The sequence below is a fragment of the Carettochelys insculpta genome, chromosome 22, assembly GCF_033958435.1.
Source record: "Carettochelys insculpta isolate YL-2023 chromosome 22, ASM3395843v1, whole genome shotgun sequence".
Taxonomy (NCBI): Eukaryota; Metazoa; Chordata; order Testudines; family Carettochelyidae; genus Carettochelys; species Carettochelys insculpta.
In genome coordinates, this window is record NC_134158.1 from 7,458,590 (window position 1) to 7,485,366 (window position 26,777).

Below are 26,777 nucleotides of genomic sequence, written 5' to 3' on the forward strand. Positions count from 1 at the left end.
TCACTCTCGGGTTTATTGGTACAAACTCTGCTCCCGCATTTCCCAAAATCCCCTCAGTGACCTGGAGCAGCGACGTTTTCCACAACAGGACGTAACACCCACCAGCCACGCCGGGGAAATTGGCTGGTGGCGCTGCACAGCCCAGGCAAACGGCCCTGGGGTTTGGAGTGAACGAGCAATGTCGATGAGCCCGTTTACAAGACGTGCCTGGCGGGTGCGTGTAAAACCCAGTGAAGTGGGAATGAGAAGAGCGCTGGGGATGCACCTGGCACTGCTGGAGTAGAACAATTGCTCAGTTTTGTCCCCCCCGGACGTCACACGGAGATGTCGCAGGGCAGGAATTGGGACAGGAGCGACTCCCCCGCCCGGCGCCGTCTGCTGCCCCTGGGCTGGGGGCTGGGCGAGTCCCAGGGGCAGCACCAGGCACTCGGTGTGTGTCGGTATTTCCCACCCGCCTCGCCCGGCGCTGGGGCCCTTTGTCACCGCGCACGGGAGGGGCAAACCCACGGGAAGAGCCAGTGGGTTCTGCACGGCCCAGCTGGGCCCCTGGTCACACACCCTGGGGCTGGGCTCACACCCCCCCGGCTGGCCCAGCTGCTGAGCGCCTTCCCCAGCCCCCCGCATACACACCCAGCTGAGGCTGCAGCGCAGAGGGGCCGTACGCACAGCAGGGCCCCGGTGCTCTCACCTGCCCAGCGCTGCCCCTGGGGCCGCTCCTCCCCCCTCCGCAGGCAGAGACTCCCCCAGAGCAGGACATGTGCCACGTACCCAGGCCCCTCTCTGGGCCTCTCCCCCCTCCCTGGGCTCCTCTCCCGCCACCCTTTATCTCACAGGCTCTTCCTCCTGGGGCCTCTCACACGGTGGGGCCGGGAGAGGAGGTACAGAGGGGTCTGGTGGTGACCTGGCTCAGGGATTGGGGTGCAGGCCCAGGAGGGCGGCTGGGTGCAGGAGAGGGTGCTGGTGTGGGGGAGGGGTGCGGGGTGCGGCAGGGAGTTATGACTGAGGGGAGGGGGGCTGCAGAGGGGCTGGTGTGTGGGGTGCAGCTGGTGACCTGAGGCAGGAGGTTGGGGTGCGGGAGGGGTGGGGGCAGGAGCATCAGGCTCTGCCCTTTACTGACCTGCCTTTGAGTCACACCCAGGGAGCTGGAAGTGGAGCTGGGGGTGGGGGGAACAATTAACACATTTCCCACACTGCCCTGCCCCCCACAGCCCTGCAGCTGCTCCCCTGACTCCCTCCCCCCACAGCGCACAGGCCTGGGCACTGACGGTGGTGGGGGCAGGGGGGTGATGCCCTTAGACGTCCCCGTGGGAGCCGGGCTGGGGTGTGTCAGCGCTGGGAGGGGCCAGTCTGTGCCGCAGGGTCCCTGTCGGGGACAGAGATTCCCTGCGGCTGCGCTGGGACGGGGCAGATTGTCAGGGGAGCCGCGTTTGTCCCCCAGTATCTGTGACCAGGACAGAAATAAGGGCGGAGGGGCCCGGAGAAGGTGTCGGTGAAAGTGAAGAGATGGGACCTGTCGGTCACATTGTAAAATGAGACCTCGCCCGCCTCGTAGTCCAGGAAAATCCCCACCCGGCCAGGCCTGGCGCTCACGGGGAGGGGGGTCGTGGGGTCGGTGCGGGCCGAGTATTCCCTGTAACACAGACACACGGCCCAGTAGCCGTTCCCAGGTGAGAGTGTGACATCCCCCTTCCTGCGCACAGATTCCCTGCACACCCCCAGCTCCCACCTAGTCTTGTCTCCCACCTCCACCTCCCAGTAACACCTCCCGCCCGTGAGCCGCTCCGCGCCCAGCACACAGAGCCAAGGATCAAATCTCTCGGGGTTGTCGGGCAGATCCTGGCGGGTGCCTCCGTCGCTCACACGTTTCCGATCCTCAGACAGGACGAGTTGGGGATTTGCCGTGTCTGGATCCAGAGTCACGTCCACTGGGGAGAGTCACAGAGTCAGTGCGGGGGCAGGGGCTGGTCCCTGGGGTCAGAGGGAAATGAACCTGTGCCCCAGTGATCACTCTGGGGGTGTTGTCTGAGGGGGGTCAGGGCCCCTCTGCCTGTGAGGAGACACTGAGGGGGGAGGGCAGAGAGAGCGGGGGAGGGGCAGGGACCGGCTGACAGTTGGAGAGGAGAGGGGAGGGGCAGGTGATGGGAGGGTGAAGGTGGAGAGGGGAGGGGCAGGTGGTGGAGAGGGAAGGGGCAGGTGAAGAGGGAGGGTGAAGGGGAGGGGGGCAGGTGAAGGGAAGTGGTGAAGGTGGAGAAGGGAGGGTCAGGTGAAGGGGAGGGTTGAAAGGGAGAAGGGAGAGGCAGGTGGTGGAGGGGGAGGAGCAGGTGGAGAAGGGAGGGGCAGGTGAAGAAGGAGGGTGAAGGGGGGCAGGTGAAAAGAAGGGGTGAAGGGAGAGGGAAGGGGCAGGTGAAGGGGAGGGATGAAGAGGAGAGGGGAGGGACAAGTGATTGGGGGTGAAGGTGGAGAGGGCAAGGGCAGGTGAAGGGGAGGGATGAAGAGGAGAGGGGAGGGACAAGTGATTGGGGGTGAAGGGGAGAAGGGAGGTGCAGGTGAAGAGGGAGGGTGAAGGGGAGGGGAGGTGAAAAGGGATGGTGAGGGGCAGAGGGGAGGGGAAGATGAAGGGGAGGGGTGAATGGGAGAAGGGACAGGTAGGATGGGGGGTGAAGGGGAGGGGTAGATGAGGGGTGAAGGGGAGAGGGGAGAGGCAGGTGATGGGGAAGGGTGAAGGAGAGAAGAGAGGGGTAGCTGATGGGGAGGGGTGAAGATGGAGAGGGGAGGGGCAGGTGATGGGAGAGAGGTGAAGGGGAGAGGGGAGGGGTGAAGGGGAGAAGGGAGGGGCAGGTGATGGGGTGAAGGTGGAGATGGGAGGGGCAGGGGAAGAGGAGGGCTGAAGGTGGAGAGGGGACGGGCAGGTGAAGGGGAGGGGTGAAGGTGGAGGGGGGAGGGGCAGGTGAAGAGGAGGGGTGAAGGGGAGAAGGGAGAGGCAGGTGATGGGGAGGGGTGAAGGGCAGAGGGGAGGGGCAGGTGAAGGGAGGGGTGAAGGGGAGAAGGGAGGGTCAGGTGATGGGGAGGGGTGAAGGGGAAAAGGGAGGGTCAGGTGATGGGGAGGGGTGAAGGGGAAAAGGGAGGGGCAGGTGATGGGGAGGGGTGAAGGAGAAAGGGAAGGGTCCGGTGATGGGGAGGGGTGAAGGGGAGAAGGGAGGGGCAGGTGATGGAGAGGGATGAAGGTGGAGATGGGAGGAGAAGGTGTAGGGGAGGGTTGGAGGTGGAAGGGGAGGGGCAGGTGAAGAGGAAGGGTGAAGGTGGAGGGGGCAGGTGAAGAGAGGAGTGAAGGTGGAGAGGGGAGGGGCAGGTGATGGGGAGGGTGAAGGTGGAGAGGGAAGAGGCAGGTGAAGAGGTGTGAAGGGGAAAGGGTACGGTCAGGTGATGGGGGGGTGAAGGGGAGAGAGGAGGGGCAGATGAAGATGGAGGGGTGAAGGTGGCGAGGGGAGGGGCAGGTGATGGGAGAGAGGTGAAGGGGAGAAGGAAGGGGCAGGTGATGGGGGGTGAAGGTGGAGATGGGAGGGGCAGTTGAAGGGGAGGGGGGAAGGTGGAGACGGAAGGGGCAGGTGAAGGGGAGGGGTGAAGGGGAAGGGTTAAAGGGAGAGGGGAGGGGCAGGTGATGGAGGGGTGAAATAGAGAAGGGAGGGGCAGGTGATAGGGAGGGGTGAAGGGAAAAAAGGAGGGGGAGGTGATGGGAAGGGGTGAAGGTGGAGAGGTGAGGGGCAGGTGAAGGGGGGTGAAGGGGAGAGGAGGGGGCAGGTGAAAAAGGAGGGTGAAGGGCAGAGTGGAAGGGCAGCTGATGGGGAGGGGTGAAGGTGCAAGAGGGAGGGGCAGGTTATGGGGAGGGTGAAGGGGAAAAGGGAGGGGCAGGTGGTGGAGAGGGGAGGGGCAGGTGAAGAGGGTGGGTGAAGGGGGGCAGGTGAAGGGAAGGGACGAAGGGGAGAGGAAAGGGGCAGGTGATGGGGGGGTTGAAGGTGGAGAGGGGAGGGGCAGGTGAAGGGGAGGGATGAAGAGGAGAGGGGAGGGGCAAGTGATGGGGAGGGGTGAAGGGGAGACAGGAGGGGCAGGTGAAGAGGGAGGAGTGAAGGGGGAGGGGAGGGGCATATGAAAGGTGGGGTGAAAGGGAGAGGGGAGGGGCAGGTGATGGGGAGGGGTGAAGGGAAGAAGGGGGAAAGGTGATGGGGAAGGGTGGAGAGGGGACGGGCAGGTGAACAGGAGGGGTTAAGGGGAAAGGGAGGGGTAGGTGATGGGGGGTGAAGGTGGAGAGGGGAGGGGCAGGTCATGGGGAGGGGTAAAGGGGAAAGGGAAGGGTCAGGTGATGGGGAGGAGTGAAGGGGGTATGGGTGGGGTAGGTGATGGGGAGGGATGAAGGTGGAGAGGGGAGGGGCAGGTGAAGGGGAGGGGTGAAGATGGGGGTGGCAAGTGATGGGGAGGGGTGAAAGGGAGAAGGGAAGGGCAGGTGATGGAGAGGGGTGAAGGTGGAGATGGGAGGGGCAGGTGATGGGGGGCAGGTGAAAGGGAGGGGTGAAGGTGGAGCAGGGAGGGGGAGGGTGAACGGTAGAAAGGAGGGGTAGGTGATGGGGAGGAGTGAAGGTGGAGAGGGAAGGGACAGGTGATGGGGAGCAGGGAGGGGCAGGTGATGAGGGGTGAAGGTGGAGAGGGGAGGGGCAGGTGGTGGAGAGGGGCAGGGCAGGTGAAGAGGGAGGGTGAAGGGGAGGGGGGAGGTGAAGGGGAGGGGTGAAGGTGGAGAGGGGAGGGGCAGGTGAAGGGGAAGGGTGAAAGGGAGAGGGGAGGGGCACGTGATGGGGAGGGGTGAAGGTGGAGAAGGGAGGCACATGTGATGGGGAGGGTGAAGGGGAGAAGGGAGGGGCAGGTGGTGGAGAGGGGCAGGGCAGGTGAAGAGGGAGGGTGAAGGGGAGGGGAGCAGGTGAAGGGGAGGGGTGAAGGTGAAGAAGGGAGGGGCAGGTGAAGGGGAGGGGTGAAGGGGAGAATGGAGGAGCAGGTGAAGAGGGAGGGGTGAAGGGGAGAAGGGAAGCAGGTGATGGGGAGGGGTGAATGTGGAGAGGGGAGGGGCAGGTGAAGTGGAGGGCTGAAGCGGGGAAGGGAGTGGAAGGTGATGGGGAGGTGTAAAGGTGAAAGGGAAGGGTCAGGTGATGGGGAGGGGTGAAGGGGAGAAGGGAGGGGCAGGTGATGGGGAGGGGTGAAGGTAGAGATGGGAGGGGGACCTGTAGGGGAGAGGTGAAGGTGGAGATGGGAGGGGCAGGTGAAGGGGAGGGGTGAAGGTGGAGTGGGAGGGGCAGGTGAAGAGGAGGGGTGAAAGTGGAGGGGGGCAGGTGAAGAGGGAGGGTGAAGGGCAGAGGAGAAGGGCAGGTGAACGGAAGAGTGAAGGTGGAGAGGGGATGGGTAGGTGATGGGGAGGGGTGAAGGGGAGACAGGACGGGCAGGTGAACAGGGAGGTGTGAAGGGGAGAGGGGAGGGGCAGATGAAGGTTGGGGTGAAGGGGAGAAGGGAGGGGTAGGTGATGGGGAGGGATGAAGGTGGAGAGAGGAGGGGCAGGTGATGGGGAGGGGTAAAGGGGAAAGGGAAGGGTCAGGTGATGGGGAGGGGTGAAGTGGAGAAGGGGGTAGGTGATGGGGAGGGATGAAGGTGGAGAGGGGAGGGGCAGGTGAAGGGGAGGGGTGAAGGGGAAAGGGAAGGGTCAGGTGATGGGGAGGGGAGAAGGGGGTAGGTGATGGGGAGGGATAAAGGTGGAGAGGGGAGGGGCAGGTGAAGGGGAGGGGTGAAGGGGAAAGGGAATTGTCCGGTGATGGGGAGGGGTGAAGTGGAGAAGGGAGGGGCAGTTGATGGGGAGGGATGAAGGTGGGGATGGGAGGGGAAGGTGTAGGGGAGGGGTGAAGGTGTAGAGGGGAGGGGCAGGTGAAGAGGAAGGTTGAAGGTGGAGGGGGGAGGGGCAGGTGTAGGGGAGGGGTGAAGCTGTAGAGGGGAGGGGCAGGTGAAGGGAGCAGTGAAGGTGGAGAGGGCAGGGACATGTGATGGGGAGGGGTGAAGGTAGAGAGGGGAGGGGCAGGTGATAGGGAGGGGTGAAAGTGAGAGTGGAGGGGCAGGTGATGGTGGGGTGAAGGTGGAGAGTGGAGGGGCAGGTGATGGGGGTGAAGGGGAGAAGGGACAGGTGATGGTATGGGGTGAAGGGGAGTGGGGAGGGGCAGGTGAAGGTGAAGGGGGGCCGGTGAAGAGGGAGGGTGAAGTGCAGAGGGGAGGGGCAGGTGAAGCGAGGAGTGAAGGTAGAGGGGGAGGGGTAGGTGATAGGGAAGGGTGCAGGTGGAGAGGGGAGGGGCAGGTGAAGAGGAGGGGTGAAGGTGGAGGGGGAGGGGTGAAGGGTAATGGGGAGCAGCAGGTGATGGGGGAGGGGGGAAGGCCGGTGATGGGAGGGGCAGGTTCCCACAGGGATTTCCTAGACCCCCCAATTGGGTTATACACCCCACACCCCCGACTCCCCTCACCCCCAGCCCCAGGCAGCGCTGCCTGTTCAGTGGTGGGCTGGAAACGTGAATGGAAATTGGCTGGGTCAGACCCTGTCACAGAGCAGCAGAAAACCCTTGTGCCGGGGACGCAGACGGGGGACCCAGAGGGGCTCTCACCCGGCTGGTGTCTCTGCCAGTGTCGGGCGGTTGGGTCGGTGCATCGGCCGACTTGCCCCTGGCAGACGATGGGGGTGAGTAGAGGGGAAGGAGCTCTCCCCTCACCGCTCCAGAGGAGCCCGGCCTGGGGGAGGCGCCAGGCCCAGACTGGACGTCCAGGAACCCTCCTGCCCTGCTGGGACCCAGCAGACGGAGCTGTGTTGCCAGGGAGCCAGTCTGGCTGGTGCCGGGTCACACATCGCTGCGGTACTGATGGGGTCAGGAAGTGTCGCTCTCCTTGTGCGGGTAACGGGCAGCAGAGCGGAACTGAGCCGGCCTGAGTGAGGGGATCCCTCAGAGCTAATCTGTGCTGGGGCCGGCCAGGCTGAGCCCCGGCGCCTCTGCCACTGCAAAGGGAGCCCTGGTCACCCCACTGAGCTGCACCCCCGCAGCAGAAGGGGTGGGGGCCGTGTCCTAGTGAGGCGGGAGATGCGGGCGCGGGGGTTTTGCTGACACTCACAGGCACTGTCTGACCTGCCCCTCTCCCCTGGGTACAGATGGAGCTGATCAGGCCCCAGGGAGTCGCTGGGTTTGTTCAATGACCTCTAGAGCTGAGGTCCCTGCTGGGCAGGTGTAAGGTGTAAGTGCTCAGCCCGGCTGAGTTAACTCGTGTTGAGGGAAGGGATAAATAACAATTCTTCGTTCATTTTCTCCACAACTGTCAAGATTTTGTACGTTTCTATCATATTCCCTCTTCGTTGTCTCTTTTCCAAGCTGGAACGTCCTCGTCTGTTTCACCTCTCCTCACACGGAATTGGGTCCGTACCCCGAATTAGTTCTCTTGCCTTCTCTGTACCGTCTCCAACTCCAAAGAGTCTTTTTAGAGACCGGCTGACTAGCACCACACACAGGATTCGACATGTGGCCTCTCCTGGGTTTATAGCATGAAAGGGGAGTAACTTTGGTTGGCAGATGGATGAGCCAGGATGTGCCACGGGGACAGAAGGGTGTGAGGAGAGCGGGGTCAGTGGAGCAGAGGGGGGAACCATGTTCCCTGAAAGCTCAGCACTTGGGCGACCGCTCAGCAGAGATTCAGGTGCCGCCGAGCTGAATGGCAGAGCACCCACAGCCGGCAGCCCGTGTTTCTAGGAGTGGTGCACGTCCGTACACACCTCGGTGCACAGAACTAAATTCATTCCGCACATGGATGGACGAAATCAGAGGGACCCCTGGTGGTGAGGGGCTCGACACAAGGAGGGCGCAGTGGGGTGAGGGAAGGTGTCAGGGGGATTGAGAGGGTGGAGAATGGGGCAGACACAAGGAGGGCACGGGTGGGGGTAAGAGACAGGCCGATGGGGGGCAAAGGGGGCTGTCAGGGAGGGTGGGGCAGCACCACAGTCAGGGTGGCACTGAGGGCTGACTGCCCTTGGCCCCGCCTCTTCCTGGCACAGAGCCAGTCCCCCCCACATTGCCCCAGGGCCCGGGGTGCCCATCAGCACTGCTGGTAATGGGGGTAGGGAGGGGCGAGGAGAGAGGTGGGACCAGGGGCAGAAATGTGAGGAGAGCTCAGTGGGGAGCATGGGGCAGAGGGGTGAGGAGCGGGGCAGGAGCCAGGACAGCTCAGAAGGGGAGGTGGGGGCAGCGAGGGGCAGAGGGTGGGGGCTGTGCCAGGGTCTGGGGGACGGAGGAGGTGGGAGACAGGGCAGCAGAGGGGAAAGGGGCGAAGTGGCTGCCAGGCAGCAGAAGGGGTGAACTGGCGATGGCGTGAAGGGCGTGAGGGTGCCATCAGCAGGAGAGAGGGAGCCCTAAATCAGACCCCCACGGCCAAGTGGCACCAGACGATGGCGCAGGGCTGGGCCAATGGCAGGACGGGCACATGAGATGGGGCTGCCTCCCGGGATGAGGATGGGCCAACTGTCCGGGTTTACAAGAACTTGGAGAACAGGGGAGTCCAGGTTATTAGATGAAGTGAGTCTGTGCTCACGAAAGCTCATGCTCAAAACTTTTCTGTTAGTTTATAAGGTGCCACAGGACCCTTCATTGCTGTTACAGGTTATTGGAGATGCTCTGCCGGAGCTGGGAGGGGGATCAGGCCCAGGCTGCTGTTCAGTCAGAGGACTGCAGGAACCCCCTTTGGGGCAGGGAAGAGTGAGCCTCACCAGGGTCATTTGTTCCATCTGCAGGGAAAAGGGACATGTCAAATGTTGCTGCCCTGTGAGAACTTTGGATCGTGGGCACAGGGGTTGTTGCTATGGGGCAGTGAGTGTTTCTAGTGCTGCGTATGGTGGGTAGCTAGGAGAGCAGGCCCTGGGGTATAAGCATCACAGGGAGAGGCCTGCCACGGGCTCTGCTTACCAGGGACACCCTAGCTTGGGAGTCTGGGGAATTGGAGTTGTTTCCCCCGAGAGCCTGAAAGGACTCCTCTGCCAAAGGATCTCACCAGCCACTCTAGGGACAGCCGGCTGTCTGGGCCAGGCGGGCTGGGGCAGAGCTAAATGGGGTTCAGTATTTCTGAGTCCCAGCAGATGGGTGTGACACGAGCTCGGACAGTCCCGGGTGCCTGTTTTCTTACTGAAACTGGCCAAGCGACAGGAGCAGCCCAGCGACCAGAAGACAGGCCGAAAGAGCTACTCGCAGAGCAGGAGAGCAGCCACCAGGCTGTGACTACAGAGAGCAAATGGGTCACGGCACTGAAAAAGGAACAGAGCCTTGGGCAGATTAAATTCTGTTCTAGCTCTGGAGGAGCCCAGCAGACACTGAATACAAAGCTGCACCACCTGCGTAAGTCACGGACTGATGATCTTATCAAGGATCAAGGATCTTCATCAATGATGGATCACGGCACAGAGAGAACTAGTCTTGTGGATAAGGGAGAAGTGGTGCATGTGCTCTACCGAGTCTTTAGTGAGACATTCAATACAGTCTCACAGGATCTTCTTCCCAATAACCTCGGCAAATACAACTTAGATGGGGCAAGTAGAAGGTGCATCACTCGCTGGACAGCCATTCTCAGAGAGTAGTTCGTAACAGGTCACAGTTATGCACACTAATGATACTGCGAGGTGTGACGCTGAGCAGGTCAAGAGTGACTTCAGGGCTCTGGGGGCCCGGGTCAGGGAGTTTGGGGCGCAGGTGGTATTCTCTTCAATCCTGCCTGTCAGAGGTAGGGGCCCAGGCAGACACAGTTGTATCCTAGAGGTGGATGCTTGGTTGCGTAGATGGTGTCGCCAGGAAGGGTTTGGTTTCGTTGACCACGGGATCCTTTTCCGGGAAGGACTGCTAGGCAGAGATGGCGTTCACCTTTCGAGGAGGGGGAAGACCATATTCGGACACAGCCTGGCTAACCTAGTGAGGAGGGCTTTAAACTAGGTTCGACGGGGGCAGGGGAGCAAAGCCTGCAACTAAGTGGAGAGCATGGATACCTGGGAGATGAACTTGAAATGGGACGGAGTATGGGCTACACTGGGAGAGTAAAAAGAGGGCCAGGGCAAAACTGGGAGGCAAGACCAAATCAATGTCTGAGATGCCTATATGCAAATGCAAGAAGTATGGGAAATAAACAAGAAGAATTGGAAGTACTAATAAATGAATACAACTATGATATCGTTGGCAACACAGAAACCCGGTGGGATAATACTCGTGATTGGAATGTTGGTATTGAAGGGTACAGCCTGCTTCGGAAGGACAGACAGGGAAAGAAGGGAGGAGGTGTTGCCTTGTATATTAAAAATGTACACACTTGGACAGAGGTGGAGATGGACATAGGAGATGGACAGGTTGAAAGTCTCTGGGTTAGACTCAGAGGAGTAAAAAACAAGGATGAGGTCCTACTAGGTGTCTACTACAGGCCCCCTAGCCAGGTGGAAGAGGTGGATGAGGCTTTCTTTAAACAGCTAACAAAATCATCCAGGGCCCAGAATTTGGTGGTGATGGGGGACTTCAACTAGCCAGGTATATGTTGGGAAACTAATACAGCAGGGGACAGACTGTCCAATAAATTCTTGGATTGCATTGCAGACAACTTTTTATTCCAAAAGGCTGAAAAAGCTACCAGGGGGAAGCTGTTCTAGATTTAATTTTAACAAATAGGGAGGAAATTATTGAGAATTTGAAAGTGGAAGGATGCGTGGGTGAAAGTGATCATGAAATCATAGAGTTCACAGTTCTAAGGAAGGGTAGAAGGGAAAACAGTACAATAGAGATAATGGATTTCAGGAAGGCAGATTTTGGTAAACTCAGACAGCTGGTAGGTAAGGTCCCATGGGAAGCTAAACTGAGGGGAAAAACGGCTGAGGAGAATTGGCAGTTTTGCAAAGGGACATTATTAAGGGCCCAAAAGCAAGCTATCCTGCTGCATAGGAAAGATAGAAAACATGGCAAAATACTGCCTTGGCTTAACGAGATCTTGCACGATCTCAAAATAAAAAAGGAATCGTATAAGAAATGGAAGCTAGGACAAATTACAAAGGACAAATATAGGCAAACAACACAAGCATGCAGGAGCAAGATTAGAAAGGCTAAGGCACAAAATGAGCTCAAACTAGCTACAAGCATAAAGGGAAACAAGAAGGCTTTTTACAAATACATTGGTAACAAGAGGAAGACCAAGGAGAGGGTAGGGCCGTTGGTCAGTGAGGAGGGAGAAACAGTAACAGGGAATTTGGAAATGGCAGAGATGTTTAATGATTTCTTTGTTTCGGTCTTCACTGAGAAATCTGAAGGAATACCTGACATAGAGAATGCTAGTGAAAAAGGGGTAGGTTTAGAAGTTGAAAGAAGAAAAGAACAAATTAAAATTTACTTAGAAAAATTAGATGTCTGCAAATCACCAGGGCCTGATGGAATGCGTCCTAGAATCCTCAAGGAGCTGATAGAAGAGGTATCTGAGCCTTTAGCAATCATTTTTGGAAAATTGTGGGAGACGGGAAAGATTCCAGACGACTGGAAAAGGGCAAATATAGTACCCATTTATAAAAAGGGGAACAAGAATAACCCAGGAAACTACAGGCCAGTCAGCTTAACTTCTGTGCCAGGAAAGATAATGGAGCAGGTCATTAAAGAAATCATCTGCAAGCATTTGGAAGGTGGTAAGGTAATAGGAAACAGCCAATATGGTTTTGTTAAAAACAGATCATGTCAAACCAATCTAATAGCTTTCTTTGACAGAATAACGAGTCTTGTGGATAAGGGAGAAGCGGTGGATGTGGTATACCTAGACTTTAGTGAAGCATTTGACACGGTCTCACATAACATACTTATCAATAAACTACGCAAATACAACTTAGATGGGGCTACTATAAGGTGGGTGAACAACTGGCTGGATAACCATACCCAGAGAGTAGTTATTAATGGTTTTCAATCCTGCTGGAAAAGTATAACTAGTGGGGTTCTGCAGGGGTCTGTTTTAGGACCGGTTCTGTTCAATATCTTCATTAACGATTTAGATATTGACATAGAAAGTACACTTATTAAGTTTGCAGATGATACCAAGCTGGGAGGGGTTGCGACTTCTTTGGAGGATAGGGTCATAATTCAAAAGGATCTGGATAAACTGGAGAAATGCGCTGAGGTAAACAGGATGAAGTCTAATAAGGACAAATTCAAAGTGCTGCACTTAGTAAGGAACAATCAGTGTCACACATACAGAATGGGAAAGGACTGCCTAGGAATGAGTACAGCAGAAAGGGATCTGGGGGTTATAGTGGACCACAAGCTAAATATGAGTCAACAGTGTGATGCTGTTGCAAAAAAAGCAAACATGATTCTAGGATGCATTAACAGGTGTGTTGTGAACAAGACACGAGAAGTCATTCTGCCGCTCTCCTCTGCGCTGGTTGGGCCTCAGCTGGAGTATTGTGTCCAGTTCTGGGCACCGCAGTTCAGGAAGGATGTGGAGAAATTGGAGAGGGTCCAGAGGAGAGCGACGAGAATGATCAAAGGTCTAGAGAACCTGACCTATGAAGAAAGGCTGAAAGAATTGGGCTTGTTTAGTTTGGAAAAGAGAAGATCGAGGGGGGACATGATAGCAGTTTTCAGGTATCTAAAAGGGTGTCATAAGGCAGAGGGAGGGAACTTGTTCTTTCTTGCCTCTGAGGATAGAACAAGAGGCAATAGACTTAAATTGCAGCAGGGGAGGTTCAGGTTGGACATTAGGAAAAAGTTCCTAACTGTCAGGGTGATCAAACACTGGAACGAATTGCCAAGGGAGGTGGTAGAATCTCCACCACTAGAGATATTTAAGATGAGGTTAGATAGATGGCTTGCAGGGATGGTCTAGAAAGTGCTTGGTCCTGCCATGAGGGCGGGGGGCTGGACTCGATGGCCTCTCGAGGTCCCTTCCAGTCCTACTCTTCTATGATTCTATGCTGAAATGGCAGAACAAGTGGGGCTCCACAGGGGTCAATTCTGGGACCAGTTCTGTTCCGTATCTTCATCAACTATTGAGCTCCTGGCATAGAAAGTGCCCTAAGTAAGTCTGCAGATGACACCAAGCCGGGAGGGGTTTCAACTGCTTTGGAGGACAAGGTCAGAGTCCAAAATGGTCTGGAGAAACTGGAGAAATGGTCTGAGGAAAACAGGATGAAGCAGAATAAGGACAACTGCAAAGTGCTCCACTTGGGGAGGAAGAATCAGTTTCATGCTTCCAAAATGGGAAGAGACTCCCTCGGATGGAGCCTTGCAGAAAGGGAGCTGGGGGTCAGAGTGGACCACAAGCTGAGTATGAGTCAACAGTGTGATGCTGCTGCAAAAAGAGCCAATGTGATTCTAGGCTGCATTAACAGGAGTGTTGTGAGCAAGACACGAGAAGTTGTTCTTCTGCTCTGCTCTGCACGGATTAGGCTTCAACTGGAGCACTGTGCCCAGCACCACAGTTTAGGAAAGATGTGGAGGAACTGGAGAGGGTCCAGAGAAGAGCAAATAAAATGATTCAAGTTCTAGAAAACTTGTCTTATGGGAGAAGATTAAAAGAACTGGGTTGGTTTGGCTTGGAAAAGAGACGGCTGAGAGGGGACATGACAGCACCTTTCACGTATTTAAAAGGAGGTTACAAGGAGGACAGAGAAAAATTAGAAAAATTGTTCTCCTGGGCCTCTTAGGACAGGACAAGGAGCAATGGGCTTGAACTGCAGCAAGGGAGATTGAGGCTGGACATTAGGAAAAGCTTTTTGCCAGGGTGGTTAAACACTGGAATAAATTGCGTTGGCAGGTTGAAGAATCTCCATCACTGGAGATATTTAACAGCAAGTTGGATAAATATCTAGCAGGGATGATCTATAGGGTGCTTGGTCCTGCCATGAGGGCAGGGGACTGAACTCAATGACCTCTTCAGGTCCCTTCCAGTTCCATTGGTCGCGGGACAGCTGCGTACTCACGTCTCAAGTGTCCCAACTGTTTCTGGAAAACGGGTGAATTGTCCCACATGTTCCGTCACCCCCCACCCCGCCCCGCCCCTGCTTAACTGCCCTGCCCTGCCCAGCGCAGAGCCTCCTGCATGCAGCTGAAGTTCAGCCATTAGCAGGAGGCGCTGCACTGCCCAGGGAAGGAACACTCAGCTGGGGGGAGAAAGCAGCCAGGCTCCAGCACTACTGACTGGCCGGCAGCAGGAGAAGGAGCCAGCTCAGCCCAGAGGCCCGAGCAGCGTGTGTTGGGAGGCAGTGTCACCCCACCCATGTCCAAGGTGCCTAAGGGCAGTGGGGAGTTTGGAGCCAGCCTGCAGAGTGGCAGCCCCATTGCTGGTTCCTGCAGATGGGAAATGAAAGTCTCCAGGCTGCCAAGGCAGAAAATGAGCCCGGCAAGAGGAAAGCTGCCTGGGACCCAGAAGAGAAAGGACTTGAACAAGCCCAGGGCTTTGGGAACAAGGGGCCCTGGGAAGGGCTACAGGATGTCAGTATCTGCCCAGAAACCTAGAGATGGGTTTGCTGGGACCCAGGAACCTGCCACACGCAGCTGTTCTGGGCCTGGGCCAGTTCCCTGGGGCTCTAAGCATGGTGTGTGGCCACACGACTGAGTTAACACTGTTCAGGACGTGGCAGCTGGCAGCTCCAACTCCCTGCCAGTGGTCAGGGCTGGCATGTGGCTGCCTGTACCCGATTCGGCTGAGTGTTACGGGCCTGTGTGGGCAGGACCTGGGCTGGCACCTGCCCAGGTTTCTCAGGATGGTCCCTTTGCTCAGGTGACTGTCGTGGGAATTCTGTGAGCCTGCCCAGCCCACTGCAACCCTGGGTGTGTCAATGGCTGTAGCAGGGGAGCTGTCGGGAGTGGTGCATACACACAGGGAGCTCTGGCTCCAGAGTGTCTGGGAGCTCTTAGGATAGGGAAGCTTGTGGGCAGTGAGTGAGATGGGGAGCTTGGGGCAGCCCAGTCACACTGATCAGGTACCGGCTGTGGGACTCACCGCTGGGGATGTGGGGGCAGACCTGGCACCAGGCCCTGCTTGGTGAGGATGGTGCCTGAGGCAGCCCTAGGAACAGAAGCCCGTGTTCTGCCATCGCCATGTGGGGGGAATGTGCTCTGGGTGGGGGCAACAGGCACTGGGCACAAAGCATGCAGATATTCTGGGCTTTTTGCACCTCCGAGGTGGTGACGCTCCCAGGACCCCCAGTGGTGTTGGTGCCACTGCCCTGGGTGTTCCCCACCCCCCAGGTCTGTGCTATAAACTACCCCACAGAACAGGGACTGCTGGGCTAGTGGTGCTGCAGGATGTGTGCAGGGCCCCAGGTGCTCTGATCCCTGCCAGAGCTGCCCAAGCTCTCCCAGCATACACCAGGATAAACAGTCAGGCAGCAAGCTGGGAGCAAACTCACACACAGCTCAGCCAGGGCTGTGTGGCGGAAAATCTGCCCCAAGGGACAGTTTGGTGTAAGTGACAGTGCAAATGATGGACAGGTGAGAATGTCCATCCTGCAGAACCCACGTACCTCTCTGAAAAGGTGACATCGGAGGACATCAGTCCCTGGGCTGCAATAAACCTGGGGTGTCGTAGACTGAGAGTGAAGGTCATCGGAAAATGACCTGTGCAGGGAAAGGAGCAGAGAGCTCCCGGGAGGAGGTGGGGTCGTACTATAGATAAAATACCAGCGGTATGTACAGTACCTGCGTACAGCTGGGCACATCTCCACCCTGCAACCAAACACAGAGAGAAGGGTGAGAACGCCCCTGAGCACAGCCCCACTGAGCAGGAGACAATGTCACACAAGGGCTGTACCGGGGGATGGAACTTACTGAGCTCTGCCTGGAGTTTGTCTGAAAATAAAACACAGAGAAATGAGTCAGTGCCACATTATCCTGCGAAGGGAAGTGACTCCAAAAGCAGCTGGAAAGTACCTAAAAACTACATCAACAACAGAGCCTGACACCTCCTGAGCAAGTGTAAGGGGAAAAACAGTAACCCCACCTGGCCAGGTGCAAGGGGCTCTTAGAGCCAAACAGGGACCCTTCAGCGAATGGAAAATACTAATCCTGTGAAGCCAGGAGAAAGGAGCACAAAGCACATGGGGTGAGGTGTTTGATGGGAATTTATAGGCTAAAATGAAATCAGTAGAGTGAAGGCCAAATATTCATATTTCCTTTTCTGGTGCACGTCTCCAGCGCCATGAAGAACGATACTACAGGAGTCGCCCTGTATCGCTTGCTATTTGGATGAGAACCAAGACTGCCCACAGACGTGTGTGCTTTGGCAGATGTCAGGATGGAGCTGGCTGAGACACACCAGCACTGTGCTTTCTGGCAGAGAAAAAATCTGCAAGTCACTTATTGCTTAGCTGCAACAAAGGGTCCTGTGGCACCTTATAGACTAACAAAAAAGTTTTGAGCATGAGGCCACAGGACCCTTCGTTGCTGTTACAGATCCAGACTAACACGGCTACCCCTCAATAGTTATTGCTTAGCTGTGGCTTCTGCCTAAGTGAATTCAGAAAGCAATGTTGGTATGAAGCCAGGGTATGTTTGCAGGATCTCCAGCGAAGGGAAAAGGTTCTGCTGCAAAATGTGTGCTCCTGGCAATCACAAGCAGGGGCGGCTCATGTGGATGGATATAAGGGGGCACTTGCCATCTCACTGCCCCCCAGTGTGATTCCTCCCAATGCCACCTCTATCCCAGGAGAGGGCCGAGACAACCTCCCTCTGCTCCAAGCCCTGTCTCTGCCCCGATTATCCTCTTCCCAACCCCTGCTCCACCTCCTGCCTCTCTCCCACCCCTCCTCTGTCACTCACGGCCTCGGCTCCATCCTTTCCCTGCCTCTTCCTCTTCTGCTGGGCAACGGCCCAGGGGACTAGCAGGGGTCTGGTGTTAGAAAACTAATTAACTCAACCCCTTATTCTTCTTCAGCCTCTGCCCATCACCTAGTGTTCTAAGCTCATGGAATTAAGTAACTGAATTAGTTCCTTCCTGTGATTTGTTTTTAATTAAATTGCCCCTCTGGTCACACTCAGTTCACTCCACTCATAACTTTACCTTTTGTTCTGCGCTGCTGCCAGACACAGTAACTGGCCAGAGGGATGAGAACAGCCAGGAGAGCCAGGATCACAGTCAGAGCCACCAGCCAGGGACTGACCCTGGGGAAAAACTGCTCTGCAAGAGAAGATGATGTTAGTTTGGAGATACCGAGGCCCAGATTCACAATGATATTTAGGCACCTAAACCCCAATTTTAAGCACCACTGCAAATTAGAACTGTTCTCAAACCTGCAGCTGCGGCTGCCGAGATGCCAGTACTCAGTACTGGCAAGTACCAGCACAAAAAAAAGCACTGTGTATATATGACTTAGACGATTACAGTAATTAGATACATGAACTCTGCACAACTCTCTTCTTGCTCTTTTAAACCAAATCTTAAGGTTTAGATACCAAAGCATTGGCTGTCCGACTGGTGGTCTGGGTAAGATACAAACGAGCATTGATCAGACGATGTGGCTGGTACTTTGGGGTTGGAAGAACCCTCTGCATATTGAATAGTGTTGTACAGAACTTCTCACTTAATTAGCCTGAGGTGTTGACTGGAAGTCAAAGAACAGGATGGCAACAAATGGGCCTGTGTCATTTCTTTTTTCCAACTTTTGATAACCAGTAAAAACAACAAGAAATCCCGTGGCACCCTAAAGGCTTTCAGATTTATTGGAGCATAAGAGTTTGTGGGCTGAAGTTCATTTCATCAGGTGCATGAAGTGAAAGATTCAGATGACAAGGACTGTCAAAGCACATGTTCAGAGAGGGGAGTTTTACATCAATGCTCCTGAGGTTGAATCAGGTGGATGTGGCCCACTTCCAACAGTGATAAGAAGGTGATCCACCCTCCAGAAAAACTCAATGAATTCTTTGATTCTTTGATTCCCGGGAGGAGGTGGGGTCGTACTAAAGATAAAATACCAGCGGTATGTACAGTATTCTTTGATTCTTCATGGCTGAGGATGCTAGGGAGATTCCCAAATCTGAGCTCTCCTTTGTAGGTGACAAATCTGAGGAATTGTCCAAGGCTGAGGTGTCGTTAGAGGAGGTTTCGGAACTGACTGACCAACTTAAGAGTAACGTCACCGGGACCATATGGCATTCACCCAAGAGTTCTGAAATAACTCAAATATGACATTGTAGAACTGTTAATTGTCCTTTGTAACCTGTCCTATATATCAGCTTCTGTACCCAATGACTGGACAGTAGCTAATGTAACACCAATATTTAAAAAAGGCTCTAGAGGCAATCCTGGCAATTACAGACCAGTAAGTCTAACATTGGTACTGGGTAAATTAATTGAAAGCATAGTCAAGAATAAAATTCTCAGACACATAGAAGAACATAATTTGTTGGGTGAAAATCAACATGGTTTCTGTACAGGGAAATCATGTTTTACTGATCTATTCAAGTTCTTTGAAGGGGTCAACAAATGTGATTAAGGGAGACCCAGTAGATGTAGTGTACTTGGATTTCCAGAAAGCCTTTGGCAAAGTCCCTCACCAAAGGCTCTAATGTAAATTAAATTGTCATGAGGTAAAAGGGAAGATTCTTTCATGGATTGGGAATTGGTTAAAAGGCAGGAAGCAGGATACAAATAAATGGTAAATTTTCAGAATGGAAAAGGGTAACGTGGCGTTCCCCCAGGGTCAGTCCTAGGACCAATCCTATTCACCTTATTCATAAATGATCTGGAAAAAGGGGTAAACTGTGAGGTGACAAAGTTTGCAGACGACACTAAGCTTCTGAACATAGTTAAGACCAAAGCAGACTGAGAAGAACGTGAAAAAGATCTCACAAAACTGAGTGACTGGGCAACAAAAGGGCAAATTAAATTTAATGTGGATAAAAGCCAAGTAATGCAGATTGGAAGAAATAACCCTAACTATAAATACAGTATGTGAGGGGCTAATTTAGCTAGAAGTCATCAGGAAAGAGACCTTGGAGTCATCGTGGGTACTTTTCTGAAAACATCCATGCAGTGTGCAGCAGCAGTCAAAAAGCAAACAGGATGTTAGGAATCATTAAAAAAGGGATCGAGAATAAGACACAGGATATCTTCTTGCGATCATCTTGATATTAGAAAAGATTCAGAAAAGGGCAAGTCAAATGATTGGGGGTTCGGAAGAGGTCCCATATGAAGAGAGATTAACAAGACTTGGACTTTCAGCTTAGAAAAGAGGAGGCTAACGGGAGATATGATCGAGGTCTATAAAGTTATGAGAGGTGTGGGGAAAGTGAAGAAGGAACGTATTTTTTCTTGTTCCCATAACATAAGAACTAGGGGACACCAAATGAAATTAATGGGTAGCAGGTTTAAAACAAATAAAAGGAAGTTCTTCCTCCTTTTGGAACAGAACAGGACGAAAACCAACTGACATTCAAATGAAGAGCAGAAAGGTTGTCCTGGGGTCATCTAGAAGTTTTGTCCAGAGGCAGAGTGAAGTGGAAGAGACTTGTTGATGACCCATGCTCCATTCACAGTACAAGGGTTACGTAGTAGTAGTTTTCTTCACCCAGCATGCTTTCAACCTGTGGAACTCCTTGCCAGAGGAGGCTGTGAAGGCCAGGACTGTAACAGGGTTTTGAAAAGAGCGAGATAAATTCATGGAGCTTAGGTCCACTAATGGCTATTAGCCACGATGGGTAAGGAACGGTGTCCCTGGCCTCTGCTTCTCAGAGGTTGGAAACGGACGGCAGGAGAGAGATCACTTGACATGCCTGTTTGGTTCATTCACTCTTGGGCACTTGGCATTGGCCGCTGTCGGCCAACAGGATGCTGGGCTGGATGGACCTTTGGTCTGACAAAGTGTGGCCGTTCTTGTGTCTGAATTCACCTCACTAGCACTGATGTGACACTGCCATCTCTGCATGTATGTATAATTCCCCACCACCTGAATCTTTCGCTTCATGCATGTGACGAAGTGAGCTGTGGACCATGAAAGCTTATGAATATATTTGTATCTATGTTTGTTATAAGCGTATAAATAAATCAGTAAGTCTGTAAGGCGCCACAGGACTTTCTGTTTCCGTTGAGACAGACTGACACGACTCCCTCTCTGAACAGGGCAACCGCATCTCCCTGTCCCAAATACGGGACAGGTAGATATGCAGGGGAGGGACAGCTCCTCCAAGTCCTGGGGAGCCAGGAAGGAGGCAGCAGCTGCCAGCGCTCCCCGGGAGCCCCAGGGAAGAGGCAGCCACTGGCGCTCCCCTAGAGCCCCTGGGGAAGCTGCAGCCGCCCACGCTCACCCTGCTTCCTCGAGGCTCGTGGGGGGCAAATACGGGACAATTCGTCCCTTTCATAAAAAGAGTGGTGACTCGTTTTTGGTGTCCCAAATACGGAACCGTCCCACCCAATATGGGATGGATGGTCACCCTATCTCCGAATCTTGATAACCAGTGGGGGCCGTCAGGAACATATCTGGGTGGCTGGTTACTGAAATGTATTACAGTGTTAACCACCAGTTCTGGAAGACTCTGATCTCCTTTTTGCAGCCTGCCCTGACCGGGGCTTCCCTAGGCACCTCAGGTCACAAATATAATAGTGACAGTCGATTACTCAGAGCTCTCAGCTCAGCCAGTGGGAGCGTTGCCTACGTTTGGACAGCAGGCCTGGCTCCTTGGCCGTTCTGATTTAGTTTCTTGGCATTCACTACTTGAAGCCCACCTAGGAGCACATCTAGCAAATAAATATGCCTCAAAAATACACCTCCCCCCACCTGACTTCTGCCACATCCATTCCATCTCCGGACAGGCACTGACCTGCTTTGGAAATTGTTGATATTTTCTTTTCGTTGAGGATGAGGTTCCTGACAGAACAGGACAAGTTCTGGTTGGAATCTTTTGTTACAACAAGAGAAATCTGGCTTTGAAACAGTCCATTGTTGTTCTTGAATATTTTTTCAGAGGCAGATGGCAGCAGCTGCCCATGGGCATCTCTCCACTGAGCCTCGGGCTCTGGGTGCCAGCCAGCTGATTGACACGTAATCCTGATCCCTCCATCCTGGTGATCTTCAACACTGATGTGGGGGTCAGAGCCTGACACTGGAGAAAAATGGAATGAAGCTGTATTAATTCCATATAATCAGCAAAGAGAACAAGAGGAGGAGAAATTAATTTGATTTCATTGGCATCCAGAATTATCCGCCAGTGTCCCCCAATGTCTCTGTTCTGACCATTGCTTTCACCTCCACTGCTCCCACAAGCCACGCGCGACCGAAATGCAGCACTTTCGAAGTGCCATGGCTGGCAGCATGCTAATGAGGTGCTGAATATTCATTTCAGTGCCTCATTAGTATTCTCCAATTTGGCCATTAGGAAGGCCATTTCGAAGCTTTCCCCCAGCCTAGACACGGCCCTTCTGTTTAAAACAAAGCCAGTTTAGGAAAATAAGAATGAACAGTATGTGTGTAAAATTCCTCCAGTTCACTCTCAGAGAGCAGCCCCTGCCCCTGCTGTTCAGTAACTGGAGGCTCAAAGAGAATTCGGTGTCAAGATGTATGAGTGAGAAATATCCAGGGTGCTCTCACAGTGAGCTCTCCTGACCCATTTATTACACTGCTAGGAAGATAAAACAAGCTACAGACCTCCCACCTGCAGTTCCAGTTTGGCTTCTTCATAGGAATCTCCAGATTGAAACAAACACGTGTATTTTCCATGGTCAGAAAGCTGAACATTGTGTATTCTCAGGGAAACACTCCCACGGGTGATGTTGTCTTTCAGCAGCTCTGTCCTTCCCTGATATCCTGGCATCTGCTCGTCACGCTGATCCCGTCCATCCTTATACCGGTGCACAATTGCAGAGAACTTGAATCGGAACCATCGCACCTCCATGGTCTCAGCGCTCACCCTGGGGGAGAGGTGGCAGGGCAGGACGGCTTCCCCACCAAGAGAGACAACGATTGGGTGGTCAGGTCCAGCCACTGTGAACTGTGCTGTGAAAGGTATCAGAAGGTATCACAACTCAGCCTCAGTCCTTCCCCTCAAATCACGAGAGTGGAATGAAAAAAAATTAAAAAAAAAATCATAACACTGGCGTAGTTCTCTGCCTTCTGAGGTGTGAATCTTTAGAGTTGACGTGGGTCACATTCTAAGTTCCAACTTCCTCGTAAGCTGCCTGGTTCACAGCTGCCCACTAAATCTCTGCAGGGGCTCAGGGCTGCAGCTGGCAGAGATAGCTCTGCCTCAGCCCTCCAGCTGCTGGATCTGGCAGGAAGACACCACTCCCTGCCAGCCCTAGCATGGAGCCGCTGCAGCCAGGGCAAAGAGGCTCCTCCTTGCCTTCCCCATCAGGGAGCCACCCAGGTAAGCCCAAGCCCCAAGCCCCTGCCTCACCTGGAGCAGCGCCCATCAGCCCTAGGTCCATATTTCAGGAGGATGCTCATGCTGCTGTGGTACCTCATCAGTCTATAGCAGGACAGTCTGAGCACAGCTAACACAGGTACCCACCGGAGAGAGCCAGGAGCAGCATAAGGCACAGGGCAGGGGGCCAGGAGGAGGGGCTCAGGACAGGAGCTGGGGGCTCAGAGCAGGTGGAACATGGGGGAGGAAGGACTCAGGGCAGGGGCTGGGTGAGGGTGGGAGTGGGGGCTGAAGTCACACATACCAGTCCCTGGGTGTTGCTTCCTGTTTGCTGGGACTAGGGAGGGAGGGAAAAGCGCAGCTAATACCTTCTACACAGCGCTCACTTGCTGCTCCAGAAACTAGGGAAGTCCCTGAACACATTGTTGCTAATACAGCCTTGCGGTCCCCAGCGTATCTCGGGTCTGTCCAGAAAAGTCCGAGTTCTGAGCACCAGCAGATGCAGTGTTAATGGCCAAGCCAGAGAAACACCAACTCCCTGCCTTTTGTTAGAGTTAAGTTAAAATGTTACAGCTTCGTGCAGTCTCTTTACACAGACATCCGTTTCGCATTCTGTTTCAAAATGGATTCCCTGTGTGGTTTCCATTTTTAAAGATGGCCGAGAGCTCGTCTCCTTCCCCCAGGCAAGGCGGGGAGATTAAGGCGCGAAAATTAAGCGAGGGAAGTGATTTTAATGAGCCCGGAGAAAAGAGCGTACGTAAAGGGTAGGAGCCCTCCCTTCAGGGCCTTTTGCCTCAGCGTGGCAGCTTGCCCCGGGGCACTCACTGGGGCCCCCTGTCAGGGCTGGTAACTAGGGCTGCTAGGCCTCGTGGGCCAGTCTGAAAGGGAGAGCTAGAGAGAGGCCGGCTGATGGCTAGGGCAGCAACCTGCAGATTGCTAGGCCTCGTAGCTCAGTCTGCTTTGATATTCACTATATTTTATTTCCGAGTTAGAGACAATTTATACACACACACATCCATCCTGGAAGGTCATTTTCTTTCGGTATTCTGCACACAGGACCATGAGCCAAGAGCTGAACAAAGAGGGAAGAAGATCACGTCCTCACTCGGCAGTTCCTGTCTGCAGCCTGGAACATCCCTGAAGGCTAATTCCTGAACTCTCCTGTCACCTGGGAAAGGTCCTGTCCGATCCATCCTTACCCTGTGCTTTTCTTTCAAAGGTTAATTGAGCTGACAACCGATATTTTGTCTGCTCTAGGGAATCCTATTTTCTGTTACTGTATTGTATTAGAGTCAAATAAAACACCGTTATCTTTACTCCACGACCTTGTCATAACTACACATAAACCGATGATAGAGGCGGAGGTGGTAGAGCCTTGCAGAGCAGCTCATTGTCTGGCAGCAGGTGTGCCGGGGGGCGGAGGTCCCAGGAAGGGGCGGTATGGTTAGCTCTCTGTACGGGCCGGGAGCTGCAGGGCAGCTGGGCTCTGTGTGAGAGGAGGCAGCAAACCCAGTGAGGAGGTCGGAGCGCCTACCTGAGTCCAGCCTGGGAACCTGCAGCGCGAGGCAGAGGGCGAGGTAGCCGCGCAGAGCAGAGCTCACTGCGGAGCCGGGGGAGAAGGAGGGAACCGTCTCCGTCATTGTCACTGGGGCTGGGGAAGAGGAGAAACAACAAACCAGACAGTGTGTGAGCGGGAGGCAGTGCCAGTGTTGTACTGAGAAGTCCTGCACGGGATCTCTTTGGGGGAAAAGGCAAAACATCACATTCATTGGTCATAACCACATAGCAATCAGCACGTATCCTGCGGAGATGAGATACTGCACAAACACTCACACTCTCTCACACACACACACACACACACACACACACACACACACACACACACACACACACACACACACACACACACACACACACACACACAACGTCTTGGTGCTGTTACCAATAGTTGCCCCCCCCTGCCTGCACTGGCCAGGTGAGTTCGATGGGGGAGGGGTGGAGCCAGGCTCCGGCCGATCCAGTTCGATGCTCCAGTGCTGACAAGATGAGACCCGGGGTCCCCCGCAAAATGCCGTAGATTGAGTGTCCCCCCTCCCGTGCAGGTCGACACCAGTTACCCATCACATGCGTATGCAAGTCGACATCTGCGGTGTCCTCTTCTGGGTGGTGTCTCCTTCAACCTCAGCGAGTGTGCTGCTTCCAAAAGCAGGCGCCTGCTGGTGACTCCCAAGGCGTCCCTACGTCCAGTCTTCTCTCAGTGGGGCTGCGTCACAGGTCCCACTGCTCTTCTCATTGGTTTTGGATCTGGCTTTCACCCCTTCCCCAGCTAGAGCGACCATCTCTCCCTGTCCCAAATACATGACATGGAGATGTGGGGGGAGGGGCAGCTCCGTCAATCCCTGGGGAGCCAGGAAGGAGGCGGCAGCTGCCAGCACCCACAAGAGCCCTGGGGAAGTGGCAGCCACCGGCCCTGCCTGAGAGCCCCAGGGAAGCCACAGCCACCCACACTCCTCCCACTTCCTCAAGACTCAGCAGTTGCCTTTGCACAGCTGCTGGTGGAAAAGGTCAGGGCGGATGGCCGAAGTACGGGACAATTAGGCCCTTTTTAAAAATAAGTTGGGAGGCCTTTTTGGTGTCCAGCCCAGTACGGGATGGATGGTCGCCCTCTCTCCAACGCTTGCAAGTCCCTGGAGGTGCTGGCCTTCCACGACTCATCCATTCAAACCTCATTCTCTCAGCAGGGGAAGCAATCGAGCAAAAAAGGACAAAGGAAAAGGCAGGCTGCAGTGGGGCAAGACTTCTCTTTACCTTACTGAGTTCTAGGACCTGTCCTAAAGACACAACACTTCTGTGTAAAAAGACTTAACAGAAGGTTTCTGTGTTCAGGGACAGAGGCCCCCCACCTTCTGTATCCTGCAGGGGCACTTCCAAGCAGGGTCAGGGCCCAGGGGTGATCTCAGGTTTTCCATCATCCACAGGCATCCCCTGGGGAAAGTTCCTGGGTTTTCTGCTTTGCTGAGGCGGCTTTGTCCATTCGGCACAGGGGTCACACGGCCAAGGAGCGGGACTCTGTCCTCCTCATTTCTGTCTGTCTGTAGCTGAACCGGCTTGCTGCTATTTCTGCTGCACCCAGCAGCTTCAGAAATGAAAGTAACAACACAGCCAGTGCCGTTAGGATGGGAGGAGCCCTTCTCACACAGTGACTAAGCAGCAGGGACCAAAGCCCTCTTAAAGAAACCTGCTCTGCAGTGATAGCCAGCGACAAACATGGTGCCAACCCGCTCCTTTGGGCAGCTTTCGCTCAGTTCTTCCCTGTTTCTCCTGCTCTCTAAGAATCAGTAACATAAGAGGAGTAGCTGTGTTAGTCTGAATCTGCAAAAGCAACGCGGAGTCCTGTGGCACCTCATAGACTAACAGAAATGTATGAGCATCAGCTTGCATGGGCAAAGACCCACTTCATCAGATGCAGAAAGCTGATGCTCATACATTTCCGTTAGTCTATAAGGTGCCACGGGACCCTTCATTGCTTTTCCAGTAACATAAGAGACATGGTATTTAAAATCACCAAGTGCTCAGGCCCCAGTTCAACCAGTTCGGAAGCAATAGCCACTCCCACTTATTCTACACCTCACATTACTCTGAAATTATATTTATTGTTCTAGCCAACTAGCCACATGCCACCGGCCAAGTAGCCACCTGTGGCCAGTAGCTGGCATGTTGGGCACCATATCTGTCAGGCATCCAATGTGTGTAAGGGAAAGAAAGCCTCCATCAAATCATGAAAGCCCAGGGAATGCTGAAGACAAGCCATTAACCCCTCTGTGCCTCAGTTTCCCCTTCTGAAGTTTGGGATTAGAATGTTCATCCTCCTGTGAAAGCACTTTAGGGTTTGCTGTTGAAAAGCCTGACTGCCAGGGCTACAGGCAGTGATGCTTGCTGGGTTGCTTGGCAGTGCTCATTATTAGATCTTGTTTTCGATTTCTGACAACCCTGACAAACATTTACAGTTAGGTTGAAAAATCTCCCTGCTGGGTGTCTGCCTCAGGCTGAGCATTACTGGAGAATTTCAGCAAAAACGGTTCAGGCACTTATGAGAATAAGAACAGGGGCAATGCGAGTTACAAAACCTGACCTGGGAGGGGAGGTTTAAAAACAAGGGACGTGTTTCATCTTCAGGCTGTCTGTGGGCCTCTCCTTGGGTGAGGGGCAGAGAGCTTCAGGACACTGCCTCCTGGGTCTCAGTGCCTATCACCATCCTCTTCTCCGTGCGCTGGGTCCCACTTCCGGGCAATTGGTGTCTGTGGGTGGGTGACTGGGTGGGGAAGGAGGGAAAAGGGGAAGAGGCCGTACCAGAGGGACAGGGTGGAAATCTTG

The 26,777-nt window shown here is 54.2% G+C and overlaps 1 protein-coding gene across 1 annotated transcript; it reads right to left on the reverse strand.

Annotated features, from left to right (window-relative positions):
- LOC142024839 (butyrophilin subfamily 1 member A1-like) lies at nt 1-24,733 on the reverse strand. The gene is made up of 8 exons (XM_075017110.1): nt 24,521-24,733; nt 23,938-24,054; nt 21,689-22,036; nt 20,865-21,146; nt 17,110-17,226; nt 15,879-15,899; nt 15,750-15,776; nt 1-1,925 (listed from the first exon to the last, which is right to left on the reverse strand). The coding sequence occupies exons 1-8, from the start codon at nt 24,522-24,524 to the stop codon at nt 1,327-1,329; spliced, it is 1,515 nt and encodes a 504-aa protein (XP_074873211.1). The 5' UTR covers nt 24,525-24,733; the 3' UTR covers nt 1-1,326.
- Nucleotides 24,734-26,777: the final 2,044 nt, after the last annotated feature.